This window comes from Microtus pennsylvanicus, chromosome 1 (genome assembly GCF_037038515.1).
Source record: "Microtus pennsylvanicus isolate mMicPen1 chromosome 1, mMicPen1.hap1, whole genome shotgun sequence".
Lineage (NCBI taxonomy): Eukaryota > Metazoa > Chordata > Mammalia > Rodentia > Cricetidae > Microtus > Microtus pennsylvanicus.
This window is the reverse complement of record NC_134579.1, coordinates 91767384-91791821: the sequence shown is the minus strand read 5'-3', so window position 1 is coordinate 91791821 and position 24438 is coordinate 91767384. Positions and strand designations below refer to the sequence as shown.

Below are 24438 nucleotides of genomic sequence, written 5' to 3'. Positions count from 1 at the left end.
ATTGCTGAGATTGCTGGCTCAGCTAGGCTAGCCAGTGGGTTCCCAAGGCTCCTGTTTCTGCCTCGCCAGCACTGAGGTGATGGACACATGCCACCGCGCCTGGCTTTGATTTTGCTGTTGTTTTATTTTTGTTTTTTAAACATGCGCTCTGGGAATCAAACTCAGGATCCCAAGGAAAGCATTTCCCCAGGTGCAGCTCTCTCTTAAGGGCCCTGTAATGGTTACTTTTGACTGCCACTTTAATGGAATTTAGAAGCATCTAGGACACGAGCCTTTGGGCATGCCCGCGAGGACATTTTCAGAGAGATAGGGAGGGAAGATCCTCTCTGAATGTGGGCACAATCCCACGGACCCGTGGCCTAAATTTTAAAAAGGAAAAATGACCTGCTGCCTCACTTTCTTCCCCGCCACGATGGACCACCTGCCTTGGTACACCAAGAGCCAAAAGGAAGCCTTCCTGAGTCCCTTTGGTCAAATGTTCTAATGGTGACAAGGAAAGGCACAAACACACCTGGGTCAGTGCACCTCTAAAGGGTTCTACTTAGTCTGCATCATCGCGAGATGCCTGGGGGACAACTTGCTTATATAAAGGCTGTTTCCAAGCATCCTTTACAAAGCTTTGTCGACACACAAGGAACAAAACTACCCGGCCACACAGAGTGTGCTGGATGAAGCTTTTATTCAGGGACAATGGCAGGATGTCATGGGAATGAGCGGTACAAGAGAGAACACTATATCTCAGCAGGATGTCCAAGGGCCAACCAGCAGTTACAGCGACAGACAGCTGCTAACCAGCGGTTAAAGCGACAGAGAACTGCTAACCAGCGGTTACAGCAACAGAGAACTACTAACCAGCGGTTACAGCGACAGAGAACTGCTAACCAGCGGTTACAGCGACAGAGAACTGCTAACCAGCGGTTACAGCGACAGAGAGCTACCTTTACAGTCTTGATCATCCTTATCCAACAGGTGCAGGCTGCCCTAGTGTGCTAGGTGCGCAGGTAAGCCTGGATGCCTATATCTGTACCTACTTACCATCCTTTTATTTCCTATACTTTGTTCACTCCTTCCTTTTTCTTTCCTTCCTTCCTTCCTTTTTCTTTCCTTCCTTCCTTCCTTCCTTCCTTTCTTTCTTTCTTTCTTTCTTTTTTTTTTTGAGACAGGGACTCCCTATGTGACTCTGGATGTCCTGGAACTTTGTAGACCAGGCTGACTTTGAACCTGTTCAGAGATCCGCCTGCCTCTGCCTCCCCAGTGTTGGGATTAAAGGTGTGTGCCAACACACCAGGCTTCTACTTATAATCTTTTAAGATGTCTTTTGCCTCCTGATTCTTCCTTCTGCTACCTTGGAAGCAACTGAATCTCTCTCTCTCTCTCTCTCTCTCTCTCTCTCTCTCTCTCTCTCACACACACACACACACACACACACACACACACACACACAGCCCAAATCTTCACTAGCTCCACCTTTCTTTTTGCTCCAACTTTTTCTTTTCTTCTTTTTTCTCAGGAGACCCTGATCTTACGGGTTTCAACAAAAGAGGGTCAATTTCTAAAGCAGTCTTCACTCCCCGGTGTTTACTCTGCCCCGCTCCCAACACCCAGCTTTCAGCAAGCAGGCAGGGAACAGAAAGGCCTGGTGATGGAACGGCAGAGACAAAGGAGAGAGGAGCAGGCTCAGGGGCTGCATTTGAGTTTTGGCTCAGGCCCGTCCCAGCAGCCAGCTTTGTAGACACACAGCAGATCATCTGAGATGCGCCACCAAACACGTGCGCATCCTTCCTTCCTTGCTGTAAGCGTGTGCCCATCTGAGTGTGCGTTACCTTTCTCTCTGCATCCGTAACCCTCTGTGACCTCCTTCCTAGTTCTCTCCGGTTCGGGCAGAACTGCATTGAGGAAGGCCTCAGGAATCCCCAATGAGCAACAGACGAGCTAACACGAAAGCAAAGGGCGAGGGGCAGCCAGGTCCACTTGGGAGAGTCTTAAGAGGACACACGACTATCAGAATCCTGCTCTGCACGGGGGGGGGGGGGTGTCTTATAGCGGTGACTAGAGTGTACGGATGAGTGGATGACAGCTGGGAGGGCGGCACAAAGACAAAGGACAACAGCTGGGCTGTACAGATCAAAGGCCAGTCTGGGCCAGTGGCCACACCTGTGTGAACCCCTCCTGCTCAGTAGCATACGCCACCCTGCCTGAAGCTCCCAACGGGTGATCAGTGAACACTGAGAGGAACGGGGTGGGGAGTTCACACGTTGTAAGTCTTCATGGGTTTGTAGAGGGGCGGCAGCAGCCCGTGGTTCTCGCGGACGATTTCCAGGTACTCAGAGGGCGAGTCCAGAAAGAGGGATCCACAGCACAGCTGGCAGCAGCACTTGAGCCCAGTGACTTCCGGACTCTGGTCAGACAGGGGAGAAAGGTCAAAATCAGTTACCTATGGTGAACAAGACCCCGTGGGTCAATTACCGCCCCTTGGTTCCCCTGTCAGCCTGTTCTGTGGACTTGAAAGCTCAGCAGGAGAGAGACAGTCAGATGGGGCACCAGCTAGCTCAGCAAGTCTACCATGTCTGTCTGGTGCATCATCCCAAACGTCAGGATTTAGCAGGACTCCCTCCAGGCAGACTGGTCCACCTACCCTCCCTGGATCAGTGGTCTAGCCTCCACCCTACAGAGCACCTACCCTCCCTGGATCAGTGGTCTAGCCTCCACCCTACAGGACACCTACCTCCCTGGATCAGTGGTCTAGCCTCCACCCTACAGAGCACCTACCCTCCCTGGGTCAGTGGTCTAGCCTCCACCCTACAGAGCACCTACCCTCCCTGAATCAGTGGTCTAGCCTCCACCCTACAGAGCGCCTACCCTCCCTGGATCAGTGGTCTAGCCTCTACCCTACAGGACACCTACCTCCCTGGATCAGTGGTCTAGCCTCCACCCTACAGAGCACCTACCCTCCCTGGATCAGTAGTCTAGCCTCCGCCCTACAGGACACCTACCTCCGCTATGTCCTTCTGTTGAGTAGCACTCCGCACAGTCATGTACATGACGAAAACCAGCAACACGGTGATCAGCGTGGCACAGGGGAAAGCAAAGACAAATGGCTGGAAGGCTGGGAAGAAGAGAGCGCAGTTAGAGGCCTGGATATCTGGTGTTGAAATGCTGGCTCATGGGAAAAGGCATGTACTACCAAGCCTGATGACCAGAGTTCCACCCCAGGCATGAACACGATGGTGGAAGGGAATAACTGGCTTCTCATCGTTGTTCCCCGACTTCCACGTGTGTGCTGTGGCACATATACACATATACAAGCACACACAGCAGCCAGGCGGTGGGGCCACATTCCTATATTCCCAGCACCAGAAAGACAGAGGCAGGCAGAGCTCTGAATTAGAGGCCAGCCTGGTCTACAGAGTGAGTTCCAAGACAGCCAGGGCCACACAGAGAAACCCTGTGTTGGAAAAAGAAAGAAAGAAGGAAAGAAAGAAAGAAAGAAAGAAAGAAAGAAAGAAAGAAAGAAAAAAGAAAAAAGGAAGAAGTCCCCACAGTAAATAAATACATAACTGTTTTGTAAATATATCGGGTTTTTGTGTGTGTTTGTGAGCACGTGGATATATTATGTATGCAGGTATATATGTGTGCACAGGTGTGTGTGTGTGTGTGTGTGTGTGTGTGTGTGTGTGTTTATGGAAATCAGGACAACTCTCAATGCTGTTCTTTAGGCTCCTCCTTTGGCTTTTTGTTTGAAACAGGATCAAGACCTCCATCAAGCAGGCCAGGCTGGCCAGCTCCAGGAATTCACCTGTCTCTGCCTCCTAGCTATGTCCAGCTTTTTACACAGATTCTGGGGACCAAACTCTGATCCTCATGTTTGCAAGGCAAGCACTTTACTGACTGAGCCCAAAATTCTGGCTCTAAAGAAGCAACCACAATAGAGGTGAACACAGGCAACTCCATTAGAGAAATTCTTCTCCCATGTACATATATTCTATTTCCACAGGAAAATCCAGAATTGAATGAAAAATTTAAAAGCAACAACCTGGGACTGGGGAGATGGCTCCGTGGTTGACCACTTGCTGCACAAGTCTGAGGATCAGAGTTCAAATCCCCAGAACCCACATAAATCCCAGGTGGGCACAGTGGCTTACAGTAGTTCCAGCCCTGGAAGGTGGAGACAGGATTACCAGAGCCAATGGGTACAGAGTCTAGCCATGTTAGCAAGCTCTGGGTTTGACTGGGAGACCCTACCTCATTGAATAAAATGGAAGAGTGATCAAGAATGGTTCTTTTTAGATAATTTTATTAATATTTAATTGTGTGTGTACACACGTTAGTGCAGTGCCCATGTATGCCAGAAGGGGGCATTGGACCCCCCTAGAGCTGGAATTACAGAAGTTATGAGCTCCCCAATGTGGGTGCTGGGGACCAAACTCAGGTCCTCAGCAAGAGCAGTGTGCACTCTTAACTCCTGAGCCGTCACTTCAGCGGGAGGATGATTCTTTTTATTTCTTTATGTGTATGACTGTTTTGCCTTTATGTCAATGTGTATCTGGTGTCTGTGGAGGTCAGAAGGCACTGGATCCCCTGGGGACTGGAGTTACAGATGGCTGTGAAACACCCTGTGGGTGCTGGGAAATGAACCCGGATCCTCTATAAGAGCAACAAGTGCTATTAACTGCTGAGCCTTCTCTCCAGCTCCCCAGATGATGATTCATAACACGAAAATCAGGCATCTACGCGGGCCTCTACCTCACACCCCACCACACACATACACAAAGAAAAATAAAGTATGAGAATGTTTAAAAATATATCCCATAATCTACTTGGTAGTTGTTAGGTTTCAAAGAAACAATGGACAAGCCTCACTCAGTATCTGTGGCTCCTCCTTGTTCTCCTGGCATCCCCGGGTACCTGTGGCTCCTCTCAACACCCTTCACCATGATCCCTCCCTCCCAGGGGCTGGGCTTCCATGTCTCTTCCCCAAGCCTGATGCCTATAAGGCAACCATTTTGATCACTTGGTCTCTTGGCCATGGCTGCCTCTCTTGGTCAAGGGCTCCTCTCTCCTCTCATGGTCCAGTTTAATCTGCCAGCCATGTTCAGCCTGTACTCTTCTCGCTGGCTGCATTCTCCCTTCTATCTACCACAAAAGTCTTCTCTGTGCTTTAGGAGTGGTCATATCATCCTTTCATTTCATTTCTTTTCTTTTTTAATTCAGTGGTCTCTTCTCGGGGGCAGTTAAACGCAGGTGGTCATGGGTTCAAATCCTTGCTCTGAACATGCTATGTGAGGCTCACCTGAGAGGCTGCAGGGGAGAGCAGTGAGGTGAGGGGTGAGAATGTGCTGGCTTGGCAGCTGATCACTCTTCCTTCACCATCACGAGGCTGCTTCCCAAGAAAAGGTGGTGTGTGTGAGTGTGTGTGAGTGTGTGTGTGCAGACGCGCTTCCCTGCAGAGGCCAGAGGTCAATGTCCGCTATCTCCCCCAATCGCTCAGTACACTCTGCCTTGTTTTTCAAAGCTCATGTTTGTTTTGTTGGATTTTTTTTAATTTGCACTTATTTAATATTTACTTACTCTGTGTGTGTGTGAGTGTGTGTGTGTGTCAGAGAACAACTTTGTAGAGTTAGCTTTCTCCTTCCACTATGTCCTTCCTGGGGCTAGAACTCAGATCCTCAGGCTTAGCGGCAAGCCCCTTTACCCACTGAGTCATCTTGTCAGTCCATTCTTATTTGAGTTGTTCGCTTGAGGCAGGGTCCCACTTGGTAGCCCTGGCTAGCCTAGAACTTCTCTATAAACTAGGCTAGCTTTGAACTCACAAAGCTCTGCCTGCTTCTGCCTCCCAAACATTAAAATTGTAGGCATGCACCACCACACCCAGCTTCTACCTTATTTATTTATTTAGATAGGGTCTCTTACTGAATTCGGCTAGATTGACTGTCCAAGGAGCCCTAGAATCCTCCTATCTCTACATCCCTGCCCCTAGTACTGGGGTTACAGACCCAGGTTGCTGCATCTGCTTTTATGGGTTCTGGGGATTGGAACTCTGGTCCTCATGTTTGCACAGCCAGCATTTTACCTACCCACGGAGCCATCTTCCCAGCTCTGGGCCAGTATCTTCTCCACGGAATTCATGGAGTTCTGGACACTCACCAGAGCATGTTAGAGCCAGCAGAGCCCAAGGGACCCAAGGAGGCCCCTGAGGTCATCCAGGGCCTAGGCTGGGGTAGAGTTCTCGAGGTTCAGAAAGAGACCAGAGAATAGGGGGAGCGGTAATAACAATGGCAGTGAGTAAGTGGGAACACGTGGGAGCTGATTTCTTTGTTATTGTTTAACGATGCTGATGTTCATGGGGGAGTCGGTGGGGTTGATGGGGGCTGTGTTGCTAGGTTGGTAGAGTGTTCAGGACTGTATTGGCAGAATTTGGTGCTGGCGGTGGTGCTGGGCTGGGAAGAGTATTATAAATAGTATTTAGTGGAGGTGATGAAGTTGATAGAGTGTTAGGGATAGCATGATGGAATTTGGTTGTGGTACTGATGTTGGTAAGGAGTTGGTGGTGGTATGGATGGGGTTTGGTGGCGGTATAAAGGTCAGTATGGTGAGCTGGCGTTGGTAGAGTTTGGTAGTAATGCCTAGAGTGGTAGAGTGTTAAGGATGCTTCTGGTGGTGTTCGGTGTTGGTGCAGAGGTTGGCAGAGTGCTGGAGATGGTGTTGGTGGGGCTGGTGGTGGGGCTGGGGTGGCAGAGTGTCAGTGATGGTATTGGTGGAGCTTACTGCCTCTGCTAAGGTTGGCAGGGTATTCAGGATAATAATGGTGGAGTTTGGGGTTGGTGCTGAGATTGAGAGTGTTGACTGTTGGTGGAATCTGGCAATGACAATGTTGGCAGAGTCGGTGATGGTGGTGGTGGTGTTAGTGGCTTCAGCATTTGGTCATTGAAACGTGGACTGTTTCTCTACCCAGGGGAACTACTTGTGATCTTAGTGCTGGCGGAGTCAATTCTTGATAATCGGCGACCAAGCGATTGGCCGGTCACCAGAGCTGGTGGCAGGCTTTTGATACCTATTAATGGCACTGCAGCAGAAGGCAAGGTGTCACTTACTGGAGGGCCACACCTGAATCCTATGGAACTGGTCTGCCCTGCTGATGGCATTCTCAGCCCGGAAGATGAAGCAGTAGTCCCCGGGGTTCTGGAAGACGTGGGTCACGTTCAAAGATGTGCCGGTCACCAACACCGGGTGGCACTCTCTGTCCTCCACCGGGAGACATGCCGGCTTGAGGCCCCAGCACACCTGCAGAGGGGGGCTAGAGAGGAGCAGGTACACATTTTCAGAAGTGGCTTGTGACCACGCCCAGCGAAGGTGACAGGGCAGAAACTTCAGAGTCCTTTCCATATGGATACCAGGCTGCCCTGGTCCACGTGACGGTTCATCTTTAACAGGACTTAGAATCACCACGGAAACAAACCTCTGGGCATGTTTGTAACAGGGTTTCTAGGTGAGGTTAATTAAAGTGGGAAGTCCCAGGGGGTTGGAGAGATGGCTCAGAGGTTAAGAGCATTGCCTGCTCTTCCAAAGGTCCTGAGTTCAATTCCCAGCAACCACATGGTGGCTCACAACCATCTGTAATGGGATCTGGTGCCCTCTTCTGGCCTGTAGCATACACACAGACAGAATATTGTGTACATAATAAATAAATAAATAAATAAATAAATAAATAAATAAATAAATATAAAGTGGGAAGTCCCACCCTGAATGTGGGTGGCACCGTTCGATGGGTTACAGTCCTAGATTCAATAAAAAGGGAAAAGCAGGCTGAGTACCGGCATCCATCACTCTCTGCTTCCAGACTGTGGATGTCATGTGACCAGCTAGCTAAAGGTCCCTCTGCTCTGCCTCCCCACCACGAACTGTGAGCTGAAATAAACCCTTCCTCCCTTCGGTTGCTTTCAACTGGTATTGTGTAGCAAGGAAACAGTTAACTAATACATCTCAACATCAAACACTCGAGATGCAGGAAATCAAAAATATGGAAGAGAGCCGGGCGGTGGTGGCGCACGCCTTTAATCCCAGCACTCGGGAAGCAGAGGCAGGCGGATCTCTGTGAGTTCAAGACCAGCCTGGTCTACAAAAGCTAGTTCCAGGACAGGCTCCAAAACCACAGAGAAATCCTGTCTCGAAAAACCAAAAAAAAAAAATATATGGAAAAGCTCCGTCCACAGTTCTTCCCCATTTCACAGCCACAGGGCAGAACGCTGGCGTGCTTGCACGAAACCCAAGCTCTTCAAGGGACAGAGCAGGATCTTTCCCGTCACTGGAAGTCTAGAGAAGCCACAGAACACACGCACAGCACTCTGGGGGTTCACTCACCTCCCGAGGAATTTCAGGCTCATTGTCAACTTTTGGAATGTCTGCAAGAGGGTGGGCGCCGAAATCTGGATGCCTTGAAGGGCCTCTGTGAGAAAGAAGGAAGCCGTTAGACCCAGTGGCTGAGGATCAATACGAGCTGCACAGCCCCTTAGGATGCATGGCCACCCCTGTGTCCTTGTCTCTCAGCCACTCTCTTACCCACTGTCGCTAAGCCATTGATGATGCCAGAAGAAAAGCGCCAGCCAGAACCAGAGGCAAGGAATCCTCCCAAGGGCTGGAGAGACAGCTCTTTGGACGTCCTAATTAGTTAACTGTCAACCTGACACAGCCTAGAGTCACCCGAGAAGAGAGTCTCAATTGAGGGATGGTTCGGGTCACATTGGCCTGTGGACATATCTGTGACGGATTACGAGAGGACCCAGACCACTGTGGGCAGCACCACTCTCTCGGCATGAGGTCCTGGGCTAGTTGCTTCTGATCTGGTGATGAGCTGCCATTCTGCAGGCCTCCATAGCCTCTGCTGTACTTCCTTGACCTGAGTTCCCTGGTTGGAGGGAATGTTGTGTGGAATAGCAAGTAGGCCTGCCTTCAGGTTCCTGCCTTGAGTTCTTTCCTTGACCTCCTTCACTGTTGGACTGCAGCCTGGAGTGTAAGCCAAATCAACTTTTCCCTCCCCTGAGTTGCTTTTAGTCAGGATGGGTTTTTTTTGTTGTTGTTTCTTTCGTGTTTGTTTGTTTTTGAGACAGATTTCTCTGTGCAGCCCTGTTTGTCCTGGAATTTGCTCTGCAGAGCAGGCTGGTCTCAAACTCAAGAGATCCGCCTGCCTCTGCCCCCTAGTGCTGAGAGTCAAGGCGTGCCCCTCCACCACCTTGCTTGTCAGAGTGTTTTATCACAGCAAGGGACAAACCGGAGCCACTGGTAAAGTGTAGAGCTGCATTTCACCCCAGCACCTGAAAAGCTGCTGGGCACGGTGACATCTGCTCGGAATCCCAGTGCTGGGCAGAGGAGATGCATGCATCCCTGAGAGTCACCGGCCACCCAGACTAACCTACTAGGTGAGCTCCAGGCCAGTGACAGATGCTTGTATCAAGAGGAGGGTGTTGAGCCAGGAGTGGTGGCACACTCTTTTTATCCTAGCACTTGGAGGCAGTGGCAGGCCAGCCAGGACTACACTGTCAAAAATGATTAATTTTAAAAAGGTGGACTGGCGAACATGAAATGACCCTATCCTATAGCCATACTGATGAATATCTTGCATATCACCATAGAACCTTCATCTGGCGATGGATGGAGATAGAGACAGAGACCCACACTGTAGCATCGGACTGAGCTCCCAAGGTCCCAATGATGAGCAGAAGGAGGGAGAACATGAGCAAGGAAGTGAGGACCACGAGGGGTGCGTCCACCTACTGAGACAGTGGGGCTGATCTATTGGGAGCTCACCAAGGCCAGCTGGACTGTGACTGAAAAAGCATGGGATAAAACCGGACTCTTTGAACATGGCGGACAATGAGGGCTGATGAGAAGCCAAAGACAATGGCACTGGGTTTTGATCCTACTTCATGTTCTGGCTTTGTGGGAGCCTAGCCAGTATGGATGTTCACCTTCCTAGACCTGGATGGAGGGGAGAGGACCTTGGACTTTCCACAGGGCAGGGAACCCTGACTGCTCTTTGGACTGGAGAGGGAGAGGGAGAGAAGTGGGCGGAGGAGAAGAGTGGGAGGAGGGGGAGGGAAATGGAAGGCTGGGAGGAGGCGGGAATTTCTTTTTTTTTTCTTTCAATAAAAAAAAAAAACAAGTTAAAAAAAAGGTGGAGGGGCTGGAGAGATGGCTCAGTGGTTAAGAGCACTGACTGCTCTTCCAGAGGTCGTGAGTTCAATTCCCAGCAACCACATGGTAGCTCACAACCATCTGTAATGATATCTGGTGCCAACTTCTGGCGTGTGGGCATGCATGGAGACAGAATGTTGTATACATAATAAATAAATAAATCTTTAAAAAAAAAAGGTGGACTGGCATCTGAAAACTCAAGGTTTTCTTCTGACCTCCATGTGCGAATGCACGTATGTGCATACACACACACACACACACACACACACACACGTTACGCATGGACTTGGGTGGACATGCACATCACGCATGTACCCACACACCCACCTATACACACATACAAAGAAATCTCTGAAAACTGCCCAACACCAGGGAGCTAGACTGAGGCTTTCCACCCTTCCGAGCCAGCTTTGATCTGAAGCCATAATAACTAAAGAACAAGGACCATCAAGGACCAGCTCCTTAGTGGTAGGTGTCTGGTCAAGCTCCGATTTGGGGGCAGGATGGCCTGAACTCAAATGCCAGCTCTGCTAAGGAATGACTGTGTGACTCTGTCTGCGGCCTTGGGTGGACTCTCCCGAGCAGACATGAACAGTGGAGATGGCTCTGAGAATATCCATTCAAGTGCAGCCCCATGCTAGCACAGAGTCACATGGATCTGGAAGGATCGTTGTCTGGGGCCCTCAGGCACCGCCAACCTGGCAGGAGACCTACCCCGAAGCCTTAAGGAAGCCGAGAAGTCTCCGCTCTTCTGCACGATGCCCTTGGTGGCATCTGGCTTTGTCTGCTCCCATTCTGCCACCACCCTGACCTTCACCGTGAAGGTTCCAGCATTCGAATAGTTGTAATAGGCCACAGGGTTGTCGGTTATCAACAAGGTCCTACAAGAAAACGAGGAGAAGGAATCTGAACGCAACCGTTTCCCCTTCCAGGAATTCGGAAGTGCATCCAGCAAAGCATCATGGAATCACCTGTAGCTCCAGCGTTCGAGAGGCTGAGGCAGGATCTTAAGTTCAATGCCAGCCTGGGCTACACAAAGCTTTGTCTCCAAAGTGGAAACAAACAAAAACCAAAACCCATAGCTTTTAAATTTAAAGTTGTTGGTTCTAGCTTTCTATGGTTGTGTTTGTTTGGTTTTGACTTTTGAGGTAGAGCCCAGGCTAGCCTTAGACTTGCTCTGTAGCCCAGGCTGGCCTTCATATCCTGATACTCCTACCCACACCCCCCTCCCCCCAGTGCTGGAATTAAAGGCCTGTGCCACCATACTAGGGTCTCATCCATTCTTAGGGTGGGGCAGATTCCTCAGTGGTTAAGACCATGTTCATGCAAAAGACCTGAGTGCAGTTGGTTCCCAGAATCTATGCTGGGCAGTTCACAACACCTTTAACTTGAACCCCGGGGGACCTGTCACTCTCCTGTAGCCCCCCACGGGCACCGGGTACTCATCTGCATATATCCATACTCAGACATGAACACACACGCATTCATGTGACTAAGAAAATAAAAACAAGCCTTGAAAAAACAAGAACAATTCAACCAATCAAGATTTCTTTTGGGGTTAAGCCCTTTAAAACCCTCAGGGCCCAGAAAGATTGGCTATGACAGGGGAAAACTGGCTAGGGAAAGGGATCTGGGAGGGCAAGCCTAACTGACTCAGCTCCTTCTTCCTGCTTGTTTCTTTTCTCGCCGAGGAAGAAAAAAGAGAAAGGCGAGGAGAAAAGAAGGGCTGTTCTCCACAAAGCTTTGGGTTTAGGTAGGCAAGCAGACAAGTTAGCAAGCCCATAGGCAGTAACAATAGTATCAAACAGGCATTTCACAGAATCACAAAAACCCGGTGGATCTGACAAGGAGGCGCCTTAGGCGTCAGAGGGGGCTTGATTTGCATTAGCGTCTAGCTGGTTGAGTTAAAAGGAATCTCTTTTGGAAACTTTGCTTTTGACTCCAGCACGGTGCCCAGGTGAGAATTTTCCTCTCTGTAGCTAGTTTTAGCCTTCTTCCCGTATAAACAGTATAAAAGGCTATGACCTTATGTTAGCTGAATCCAAGGTGAAGGGTAATGTAGAATATCAGTAATTTGTTTAGAGCAAGGGCCAGCAGATTCCACCTTCCCGAGTCTGCTGCTAGAGCAAATATACCACCTCCTGTTTGGGGTTCCTTTCTTACCAGTGCGTATTGTCAATAAAGTTGTGGGGGCCTAGTTTTATGTAGATTTTGGCTGTGAGAACAAAGGTTTGACTGATTAGATGCTTTAACACCAATGCTTCAAGGTGTGGGGAAGGTATCGGGTTGCCCAAGGTGTGGGGAAAGTATCTGGTTGCCCTACAGGAAAAGTCAGGTTTACACTGCCGGGATATCTTAGAAGGGAGAAACGCCATGATTCAACGAGGTTTCTACCGAATTGAAGTGACTTATACAAAAGACAGGTATTCCCGCAACTCTGCAAACCCGGTTCTTTACAATATTATATATAGAGAGAATTTGCCTAGTGGTCTGTCTGCTGTACTTTTACTGTATAATACTTGTGGGCTCACATTTGACGTTAATAAGATGGCTCGGTGGGTAAAGTACTTACCACCAATGCTAATGACCTGAGTTTGATTGGTCCCCAGAATTCGTGTGGTGGAAAGAGAAAACTAACTCCCACAAGCTGTCCTCGAACTTCACACACAGGGAGAGACAGAGAGAGGAAAGATTTCTGTGTAGTTCTGGCTGCCCTGGAACTCTCTTTGAACTTACAGAGATCCACCTGCCTCTGTCTCCGCCCCTGCCTCTGCCTCCTGAGTGCTGGGTCTAAAGTGCACACCACCACCTGGCGGGATTTTATTTTTTAATAGAGTAAACAGCGGGTCATGGTGGCCCACACCTTCAATCCTGGAGAGGCAGAAGCAGGCATATCTCTGTGCATTTGAGACCATCCTGGTCTGTATAATGAACTCCAGGGCAGTCAAGGTTCTGTAGTGAGACCTTGGAGAGAGAGAGGCAGAGAGGGAGAGAGGTGGGAAGGGAGCGCGGGAGGGGGGTGGGGGGTGGCAATGCATACCCGTCGCCGAAGTCCCATCTGTAGAAGAAGGAAGCTGACTTGAAGAAGTCACTCGGGTCATGGAGGAGGAAGGAGATTTTGAGGGTTTTCTTGGTGATGTAGGCGTTCGGCCAAGACACAGAGGAATTTTGGGTAATGACTAGGTTTCCCACAAGTGACTCTGAGCAAGACAAAAGGAGAGTGAGTCTCAGAGGCAGGGAGAGCCAGAGCGTGACCTGGGGCAGGAACAAAGCAACCACTCCCTGGTTCATCCTCCTCCGACCTTCAGAACTACGTGCAGTGTGGGGGACCCCATAGATCCCTCAACGCAGAGACATCCCAGTCACCCCCTGCTGGCAGCGACTCACAGCACATGCCAAATGCTCAACCTGTGTGCCTGCCCCCACCTCCCTTTCACAGTGACACTACTCTTTCTGGCAAAGAGGCCACCCACCAGGAAGAAAGGCATGGGCTGAAGGAGGACATGATGCCAACACTTGTAATCCCAGCACCTGGAAGGCTGGGACAGGAGGATCCAGAGTTCAAAGCCATCCTTGGCTACTCTGTGAGTTGGAGGTCATCCTGGGCTACATGAGACCCCGTCTCCAAACAAACCAATTTGCATCAGAACTGAACACATATAGACTATTTTTGCTGTTGTTAATATTGTCTAAGAAATACAGCGTAACAACTACTCCTATGGGGTTTATATTGTATCAGACCCTGTGAAACATGGGGGTGGGATTTAAAGGATATGGGAGGGGCTGGGAATGTGGCTCAGAAAGCGGTCAATTGCCTAACACACAGGAGGCTCTAAGTTCCATCCCCAACACCAAGAACATAGTGGAGGACTAGAGCTGGTGCAATCACAAGGAACAGAGTTCAGATCCCAGCATCCACAAGGGATGGCTTGCAGGACGTCTGTGGCTGGAGCGTTGAGCTGTCTGCTGCCCTCTTCTGGCCTTTGTGACAACTGCATGCATTTTCGTTAGCAGAGTTTATGTGCTTGGTTACATAAATTCTGTGCTTGCATTACTTCCTAAATAATTTTACAAGCATAGGCATTAAAACTCACCTGAAAGGTCATGATTAATAATTGCATAAATTGGGACTATTGAGATGGCAACCATCTCAATAGGTGAAGGCACCTACCATTGAGTCTGACGGTCTGAGTTCAATCCCCAGGTCCCACAGAGAAGAAAGAGAAAATCAACTCCTGCAAGTTGTCCTCTCACCTCCACATGGACACCATGGCACAGGTACCCACATACATGTACACCCTCACTAAATAAATAAATGTAGTAAAAAAACACTTTTAAATACTTATATACATTAGCTGCGTGTCATAGCATATGCCTATAATCCTAGCCCTGAGGAGGCTGAGGCAGGAGGATCTTCTTGACTTCAAAATCAGCCTAGGCTCTCTAAAAAGACTCCTTCCCTTCCACAACTCCTGAAAAAGGCACACGAATTACTTCAGTGTCTTTAATCAATCTCCTAAGGGTTGTGTATCTCCCGTGTTTATATCCCATTTCCCCTATTACCATCATCTTGCGCGTCAAGCATTGCTCAGGTGAAGGCTGATTTCTTGAAGGTAAATTCATTTGACTATAAGCCCCAAGTGGGTGCTGGGATCTGGACTCTGGACCTCTGCCAGAGCAGCAAGTCCTCTTAACTGCCAAATTGTTTCTCTAGGTGTGTGTGCCTGGTGCTTTAGGAGGTCAGAGAAGGTTGTTGGATCGCCTTGGGCAAGAGTTACAGACAGTTGTGAACTGCCATGTCAGGGCTGGAAATTGAATCACAGTAGTCTTCAAGAGCAACAAATGCCCTTAACCACTGAGACAATTGTCCAGTCCTTTTTAAAAAAAACTGTTGTAATTACATTTATTTGTTTATCTATTTATTTATTGTGTACGTGCATGTGTGTGTGTGCCTGTGTGTGCAATCATGCCATGACATGAATGTCAAGGTCAGAAGGTAACTTGCAAGAATAGGTTCTCTCTTTCTACCATGTAAGTCCTGGGGATTGAACTCAGGTCTTTCAGCTTTGCAGCAAGCACCTTTACCTGCTGAGCCATCTCGCTGACCCTATTTTCCCGACTCTTTTTTTTTTACTTGATGAACAACCATGAAACAATTCATGTTTATAATTTGCATTTGTTTTATTACTGCCAATTATCAAGGCTGGATTTTTTTTTTCTGCCCCAAGAGCTTGAGAGCAGCAGAGATGGCTCAGTTGGTGAGGTGCTTGCTTTGAAAGAATGAGTCAAAAGAGCTGGGCATGGTGGTGGATTGCATTTGTAGTCCTGTTGCAGGGTATTTGTTTAACTATGTAAAGATGTGTTGCTGCTTCACCTTGACTGCCTAAGGCACCTGACTGGTCTAATAAAAAGCCGACCAGCCAATAGTGAGGGAGAAGGGATAGGCGGTACTTCCAGGCAGGGAGAGTAAGGAGGAGGAGGAATTTAGGTTTGGAGAAGAAAGAAAAGGAGATGACAGGAAGCCACCAGGGAGATGCCAGGGGCCAGACAGACAGACAGACACAGAGGAAGCAGGAAAGTAGGGCATACAGAATGAAAGAAAGGTAAAAAGCCTCGAGGCAAAACACAGATGAAGAGAAACAGGTTAAAGTTAAACGAGCTAGTGGGACAAGCCTAAGCTAAGGCTGACATTCATAATTAATAACAAGTATCTTAATTTGAGAGCTGGTTGTCGGCCCAAAGAAAATGCCAACTACATAATCCCAGTGCTCGGGCTTAATGGCCAGCCAGCCTGTCTAACTGGTGAGCTCACCAATGGGAGATCCTGTCTCAGTCTAAAAGGGTGGATGCAGCCTGAAGAACAATGCCAGAGGTTCTCGGTTCTCTCTCTCTCTCTCTCTCTCTCTCTCTCTCTCTCTCTCTCTCTCTCTCTCTCTCTCTCTCTCTCTCTCACACACACACACACACACACACACACACACAAGAACATATACATGCAAACACACATGCATAAGACTTGAAAGCAGGCCTGGTGGCTTATCGCAGTGGTAAACTCTTGCACAGCATGTCCGAGGCCCCGGGTTGCCCAACATGGGAGAGTTCTGAAAGCACATAAGTAAACAAGAAAGGCCCTCAGGGATCCTCACCTTTGATGGGGAGGACCAGAGCACTCCTGGCTAAGGGCTTGCACATCCAGCAGTCGACAGCAGTGACCCAGACAGTGATTGGAAAGTCCCCAGGCCTGTTGCCCACCACGTGGATGGTTGAGGTTAGATTCTTCTCGGTCTTGGCAGTGAGAGTCAGTGGCGCGTGGATCCAGTGGAAACGGTAGAGGTGGGCGTCTGTAGGCAGGGACAGGTTGCCATTGTCCTTGATCACCAGGCTGGCTGAGATGGTCACTTCTGTGCCAATGGTAGCGGGACCATCAGTAGTAAGACTAAGATTATAGAGACCTAGGAGACACATGTAGGCCAGGTTTCAGGAAGACAATGAGGAATCCCTCAGCAACCTTTCCAGTCATCAATGACAGCAGTGGGGCCAGCAAGATGTCATCACATCAAATCTGATGACATGAGTTTGATTCCCCGGTCAAAGAAGAAAGCCAACTCCCCCAAGTCTTCCTCTGCCCCCTTCAAATAAATGTAGCATCGCAGAGTGTCTCTGTTTATTTACAGGGGATCCTTAACAAGACCCCTACTTGATGTCCAGACCCACAATATCCTGTGTTTTCATCCTTGTTCATTTGTTAGCTCACTCATTCACACATATGGTTCATGGGGAACTTTAAATCAGGCACCATCAGAGATTAACAATAGTAACTAATAATAAAATGGAACCAGCCTTTAATCCCAGCATTTGGGAGGCAGAGGCAGGCGGATCACAGTGAGTTCGAGGCCAGCTTGGTCTACAAAGTGAGTTCCAGGACCGCCAGGACTGTTACACAGAGAAATCCCATCTTGAAAAACCAACCAACCAACCAAATAAATTAATTAATTAAATTAAACTAAGATTGGTGGTGTATGCCAGTAATCCCAGCTCCAGAGAGGCTGAGGCAGGAGGACTAAATGTTAGAGTCCACCCTGGGCTACATAATGATCGTGTTCAAGGCCAGTTTGGGCTATATAGTGGGACTCCAGCTAAAGAAACAGAACAAAGCTGGGCTGTTGTAATTCATACCTTTAATCCCAGCACTCGGGAGGCAGAGGCAGGCCTACGTATTCCAGACTGGTGTTGAACTTAGGGCAATCCCCCTACCTCCCTGTCTAGAATGAGCTGATACATGCTCATGCCACCACACCCAGCTGGGCTCCACTCATTTCACTAAGACCCACATTCCCAGCCAAAGTCCCTGAGTGGGGCTCACGACTTCTTAGGCATTGATACAGCAAGTAGTGTGCATCCCCTTTGTACTCTGTCTGCACTGTAACCAAATGTAACTAAGTGTAAATTAGCCTAAAGTTACTGCTTGCATCTATTTAAATTAAGCTTTAGGTTTTTCAGGCACTGCACCACCACCACCACCATCATCACCACCACCACCCACTGCCACCACCACCATCACCACTACCATCACCATCATCACCATCACCATCATCACCACCACCATCATCACCATCACCATCACCACCATCACCACCATCACCACCACCATCACCATCATCACCACCATCACCACCATCACCACCATCACCACCATCACCACCACCATCACCATCACCATCATCACCACCACCATCACCACCATCACCACCATCACCACCACCATCACCATCATCACCACCATCACCACCATCACCACCATCACCACCACCATCACCATCATCACCATCACCATCATCACCACCACCATCACCACCATCACCACCACCATCACCATCATCACCACCATCATCACCACCATCACCACCATCACCACCACCATCACCACCACCACCACCATCACCACCAAAACCACCCTTCCACTCCACCCCATTCCCCCCACTCCCTGTGTTTAACAACAATGTTGTGGCTAGTGGTCAGTCTTCCGCAGGCACACAGAATATTTCTGTTTACCCAAAGCTCTATTTCCCATGGGTGGTCCCTCTGAACGTTTGCTCTCTCTTCACTTCTTGTCAGGGTAAAAAGAGCCCCGCTGGGGTCAGGTGGGGCTGGGCATACAGCTAAGTGGGTGGAGTGCTTGCCAGGAGTGAAGGAAGCTCTGGGTCCCAGTTTATGAATGATGGTGACAAACACCAACAGTCCTAGCACTCTAGAGGCAGAAGCAGGAGGTCCACAAGTTCAAGGCCATCCTCAGCTACATAGTGAATGTGAAACCAACCTGTGCTATAGAAGTGTTTGTTTAAAACAAAACAAAAAGCCAGCTGTCCCAAACACCAGCCACAGGCCTCTGATTTTCTCTTTCCTGTCACACCTCCCTCCTTAATGTCACTATCCTATCCCTTTTCCAGTCCCCCCCCTCTACCCCCCAACCTCCCCCCCCCCAACCCCGCAGTCATCTGGATCTCTGCTCCTGGCCCTGATCTATGCCCCACCTCTTCCTGCTCCAGCAAGCTTCTAACATTTGCTCTAATGTAATCACAAACCTTCTTTTGGGGTTCCTCCTGGCAGCCAGCCTCTTTAACTCTTGCAATTCCAGAAGGCACGCAGTGGCGCATGCTTTTAAACCCAGCACTCAGGAGGCTGAGGCAGGTGGGTCTCTGTGAGTCTGAGGCCAGCCTGGTCTACACAGTGACTTCTAGGCCAGGCAGGGCTACACAGTGAGCCCCTGTCTAAAAAATAGAAAAATTCCTGGTACCCAGGTTGCTGGATCAGTGGAAACAACACTGCTGCCAAGCATGATGACCTGAGTTTGATCCCGGGATATACAAACATTCTGCTGAAAAAAAAATCTAAAAGTAAAAAGAATGCCCATTCTGCCAGAAGGCAGTAAGTTTTTAGGAAGTTTTCCCATGCCCTGATCCCTCAATGCTCTCCTGACAGACTGGGCCCATTACTGTCGCCACTACACTGAATGGAGACTTCTCCTCTTCCGTGTGCTGTGAATTCCTTGAGGACAAGGGTCACCTGCATCTTTATTATGCAAAAAAAAAATGTTTACCATGGAGTAAGGAGCCAGGGACATGGCTCTATGGGGATGAGGACCCGGGTTCAATCCCCCAGATCCATGTAAGAAACAGACAGGCAAGATGAGGTATACCTGTCCCTGGACTGGAGGAGGCAGGGACAGGAGATCTTTGGGGCTTGCTGGTCAGTCGATCTAATGGAATCAGTGAACTCCAGATTCTACTGTGTTTAAATTTTATTAAAACTAAGATTTGGGCCTCATGGTCACGTTAGCAAAAACCCAAATGTCTATCTATATCACAACCATGTGTTATTAGTGGTCAGCATGAGGCTGAGTCATACATAGATGGACAGCGTCTGAGGAAGACATCCCGGGTCTCCCTGTCACCTCCAGATACAGGAGCACGTACGTGAATGCATGTGCACCATCGTGCATACCCATGTATGCCCACAAGCACACATACACACATGCCCTCCACATGGCCACGAGTGTGCATGCACGCACTTACACGCCCACAAGTGTGTTCACACCTACACCCATGCACACCCATGCACGCATGCACACGTGCCCACAAGTGCACACACCCACTACTGTGCACACACATACACACATGCACACACATGCCCTCCACATGGCCACGAGTGTGCATGCACGCACTCACACGCCCACAAGTGTGTACATACCTACACCCATGCACACCCATGCACGCACGCCCACACCCATGCACGCAGGCACACGTGCCCACGAGTGCACACACCCACAAGCGTGCACGCACATACATACGTGCATACACACACACTCATTCACACACACCTACACAAACCATATGGTAAGTGTTCGGTGGGACTTCTAAGTCACGTGATTACCTGGAAAGGAAGATGTGGCAGAGTCCAGGCCACCTGACACTGTGGCAGAAGACCGTTCACCTGGGGGCAACTGTCTGCACCCCTTCTGTGTGCCCCACCCCCACAGGTGCTGGCGTTACCTAGCATGGACATGTTCCTCTTCAGGATGAGTCCACAGGATACCTGCTGGAGTCTTCAGCAAAACCAGGAGAAGGTTCTGTGTGCAAATGTGCCCCTATTTATCTCACGAGGACTTTGGCTTCAGTCTTTTCTGTTGCTCTGCCCCCTGGTTCCTATTATGAATCCCTTTTATTCAAATCCATGTGTTGAGTTATAAAGCTGTTTGAGCCAAAATGCTAAAGGCATAGGCCACTACTGTTACCAAGACACCATGGGTTTGAAGGTTAATATGGTCACCATGGTGGGGTTTAGTTTAGTTTAGAGACAGGCTCTCTCTGTGTAGACCAGGCTGGCCTCGAACTCACAGAGATCCATCTGACTATATATTCAATATGACCAGATGCTATGGCCCCTGCTGCCATAAATTCCCTGACATGACGGACTCTATTTTTGGACACTTATTTATCATTTTTGGGAAGGGATGCATGTCTGTGCGTATATACATGCATGTGTGTGCTCTTGAACATACATGTGCATGTGTGTATCACAATGGGCATGTAGCAGGGGCGCCAGTTTTCTCCATCTAACATATGGGTTCCAGGAACCAAATTGAAGTCTTTGGCTTTTGGCAGCAGGTGCCTTTACCCTCTGAGACATCTCTACAGCCCCATTTCCTATTTTGTCGTAGCATTCAGGCAAACGCGTAACACAAAAGGAAAGGGCTGCTGTTGCTATCCCCCGGAGTTTTTTGCCCTCCTCTAGTTGGCAGGCAGCACATCTCTTTCGTCAAGGGCTCTTACCTGTCGCCCCTCCCCCTCCACGCAGCCCCTTCTTCCTCCCACTCAAGTGAAGGAGGAACAAGGACCAGAGCGAGGCTCTAAGGTGGCGGGCACACTAAGCTGCATGTTAATTGCCATCCAACATCTGCAGTGAGATTGGGCTGACGCAGATCGGTTGCCATGGAAATGGAATCAGGGGGCAGCTGGCTGGAGCCGGGAAGAAGGAGGACCCACTGATGATATTGTTGCAAATGGCTGCCTAGCTCCTAGGAATTCCCACCAGCCCTGCCTGGAAGAGACCACAATGGTCTTTTAAAAAACAAAAACAAACAAACAAAACAAAGACAACCCCCCCCCCAAAAAATAACCAAAAAAAACAGAAGCTGGACTAGAGTGATGGCTCAGAGGTTAAGAGACATTGCTGTTCCCATAGGATTTAAATTCAGTGCGCAGCATCTACTACAGACAGTTCACATCCAGATCCTGGGGATCTAATGTCTTCGTCTCGTCTCTACAGGCATCCAAACACGTGTGAACATATACTCACAATGATAAATGTGCATGCACATAAATAAAAATAAATTTAAAAATTAAAAAGAAATTAGAAACAGAAGCTGCACCAGGCATGGTAGTGTACCATGTCTTTACTGCACCTGAGAGGCAGAGGTCTGCAGATCTTTGTGAGTTCAAGGCTAGCTTGGTCCACACAAATGAATTCCAGGCCAGGTGGGGCTACATAATGAGACCCCCGTCTCAAAACAGAACAGAACACCACCAACAATAAAAACGCCCAAAACAACAAAAAACTGGAAGCTGGGGCTGGAAATAGAGCTCAGCTAATAGCGTGACTACCTAATGAGGCCCCGGGATCTATCCCCAGTACCTCATCACGCTGAGTATAAGGGCACACGTCTCTAACCTCCAAAACTCTGGAGGCGGAAGCAGGAGGATTAGAAGTTCAAGGTCATCTTCAGACCAGCCTCCCAGGTCACATGGGTCAAGGTGACCTCCTTCTTCCTCTGGGCTTTTGGGAAGTGTCCAGGGTATCCAGGCTAAGGTGGGCAGTGAAGATCTTTGCCAAGTGTGGCTGGCATCCCCTGTGACTTTGCTCATCCAAGTTCATCTTTCATGTTTGGGAGCCCAGATGAATAAGGAGCACAGGCAGCCCCAAGGCAAGGGCTTGGAGGCACCCCCAAATGCGCTCAAGTGACATGGAGCTAAATGTGCCAAAACAGAAAGAAGGGGCAATTGCCTCAAAAGCATGGCCCCAGTTTTCCTACCAGGTTTCCAGGTTTCAATGTTTCCCCATGATACACGTGAGGCCCGGAATATTCTAGAAATGGCTACTGTGGCCTTTTCACACAGCACATGTAGGCAGTGAAAAAAACTGCCAAACACGTCTGTGATGGTCTACATAACACAAAAATCCACCTGCTTCTGCATCTCAAGTGTGTGCGTGTGCGTGTGCATGTGTGTGTGTGTGTGTGCGTGTGCATGTGTGTGTGTGACTAGAGTGGCGACTCATGCTTACAATCCCAGCACTGGGTAAGGGGAAGCAGGAGGGTGCAAGTTAGAAGCCAGCCTTGGCAATTCCTGAAGACCTCATCTCAAAATAGATATTGCCTGATGTGATGACACACGCCTTAATCCCAGCACCAGGAGCCTGGAGAAGGAGGACCTCTGAATTCGAGACCAGGCTGGCTACAAAGTGATTTCCAGGACAGCCAGGGCTATACAGAGAAATACTGTCTTGAGATAGATAGATAGATAGATAGATAGATAGATAGATAGATAGATAGATATAAGTGGGTGGAGAGAGAGAAGGATGAGTGAGTGGGAGGGCTGGTGAGTGGGTGGAGGGACAGAGGGATGAATGGGTGGGTGGATGAATGAATGGATAGACAGACAGACATATTTTATTGTGTATTTCTTATAATTTAAATCACATAACTTCTAGACATATAAGCCAGTGGATCAGGGTGTCCATTTCTAGATGAATTCTATGTTGCATTTCCAGAAGAGGGAGAGAGTGCAGGTAATTTTATATATGCAAAATTCCCACACAATCCTTTGATGCATGCCAAAAACGCGAGGTTGGTTTTTATTTTTAATTTACTTCGTGGCTCTGCCGTTCTCTCAGATCTGTACCAGGTCCCCTCTCCCCGCTCCCCCACCTCTTTTAATGGGCGGATGTGCGGTGAAGAATGATGTCTTTTTTTTTTTTTTTCAGCTGCTCACAACCCACCGGTCTCTGACAATTCTCGAACCTGGGTCGTTTGTTACTCCTAAAATGGGGTAGGAAGGTTGATGTTGATCTTTTCATCACGGAGACATGGGTCCTGGTGAGCCTGGGGAAGAATCTGTCGGCTCAAGGTCCCATTTTTTTAAAAAAAAATCATTCCCAGGGAGGAAATGGCAGACTGGCCTCCTCGGCTGTAGACTAGTACCTGCGCCGCCCCTAAGCCAACGCAATCACGGTGGAAATCTCTAGAAAAAGGCGACATCTTAAAGCAAAAGCGCTGCCCCATGCAGGCAATGGGGGGCGGTTCTCCCTGGGGGAGGCTGAGGCACCACGACCTCTCTCCCAGCCCACCCGGGGTTCCCAGCATGCATCCATGCTCCCTGTCCCTCCCCCCAGTGAGTACCATTCCCAAGCATCGAGATGGATGTGTTTCCCAGGGCAGAGTGCTGGAGGCAGGCATCGAGGGAGAGCAGGGAGACACCCTTAGTGCTGGGCGACTTCTGGGCACAGGGGTGTCCAGCAGGGGTACGACCCCAGAGTCATCTCGGTAGCTCAAGTTCCAGATAGCACTGGACAGCTCCAGGCAGGCTCTGGCTTGCTTACCTGCAGCCACCCTCGCCGGACCGAAAGGCAGGAGGCAGGCGAGCCAGAAGACGAGGCGGAGGTCGGACCAGACATCGGCAGCCTTGGCCATGGCGCAGCGTGAATGCCGAGGGGCTCCGGGTGGATGCGCAAGGAGCAGGGCTGGAGCTCCGCAGTGGCGGCTCCGTACGGCTGTGCGTGGAGACGACGCAGCGCTCCACTGTCCCCGCCTGCAGCCACGTCCGCCCACACAGCCCTCCCCGGAGCCTCAGAGTCCCTCCCCTCAAGGGATCAAAGAGGCAAGCCTTACTTCACCAGGTGCGCATGCTCTCTTCCAGCAGCTTGCTTCTGTCGGATCCAGAGCCATCTTTCCAGCCCTGAGACAGGGTCTCTTTACTGAACCTTTAGCTCATCAAGTTAGTTAGACTGACTATCAAAGAGCCACTGGAGTCTGCCTACCTCCATTCCTCCCAGCACTGGGGCTACAGACGCTCACCGCGCCTGACTTTTGCATGCATGCTGGTGATCCGAACTCAGATCCTCATGCTCGTGCAACAAACAACTCACCAAGCCCCCTCACTAACAATCTCTCTTACTGTCCTTCACTGCTTTGAATCC

General features: G+C 49.4%; 1 protein-coding gene across 1 annotated transcript; it reads right to left on the bottom strand.

Annotated features, from left to right (window-relative positions):
- Positions 1–660: 660 nt before the first annotated feature.
- Tmem130 (transmembrane protein 130) lies at positions 661–24047 on the bottom strand. The gene is made up of 8 exons (XM_075973401.1): positions 23842–24047; positions 16335–16640; positions 13229–13388; positions 10903–11069; positions 8359–8443; positions 7092–7294; positions 2994–3106; positions 661–2398 (listed from the first exon to the last, which is right to left on the bottom strand). The coding sequence occupies exons 1-8, from the start codon at positions 23930–23932 to the stop codon at positions 2249–2251; spliced, it is 1275 nt and encodes a 424-aa protein (XP_075829516.1). The 5' UTR covers positions 23933–24047; the 3' UTR covers positions 661–2248.
- Positions 24048–24438: the final 391 nt, after the last annotated feature.

Excerpts from the sequence above, each read along its gene's own strand:
- Tmem130 (XM_075973401.1), bottom strand. The coding sequence starts at position 23,932 with ATGGCCAAGGCTGCCGATGTCTGGTCCGACCTCCGCCTCGTCTTCTGG. Across the intron at positions 16,641-23,841 it reads TCCGGCGAGGGTGGCTGCAG|GTCTCTATAATCTTAGTCTT; the intron begins GTAAGCAAGCCA and ends TGTGTCTCCTAG. Across the intron at positions 7,295-8,358 it reads AGCCTGAAATTCCTCGGGAG|CCCCCCTCTGCAGGTGTGCT; the intron begins GTGAGTGAACCC and ends GCTCCTCTCTAG.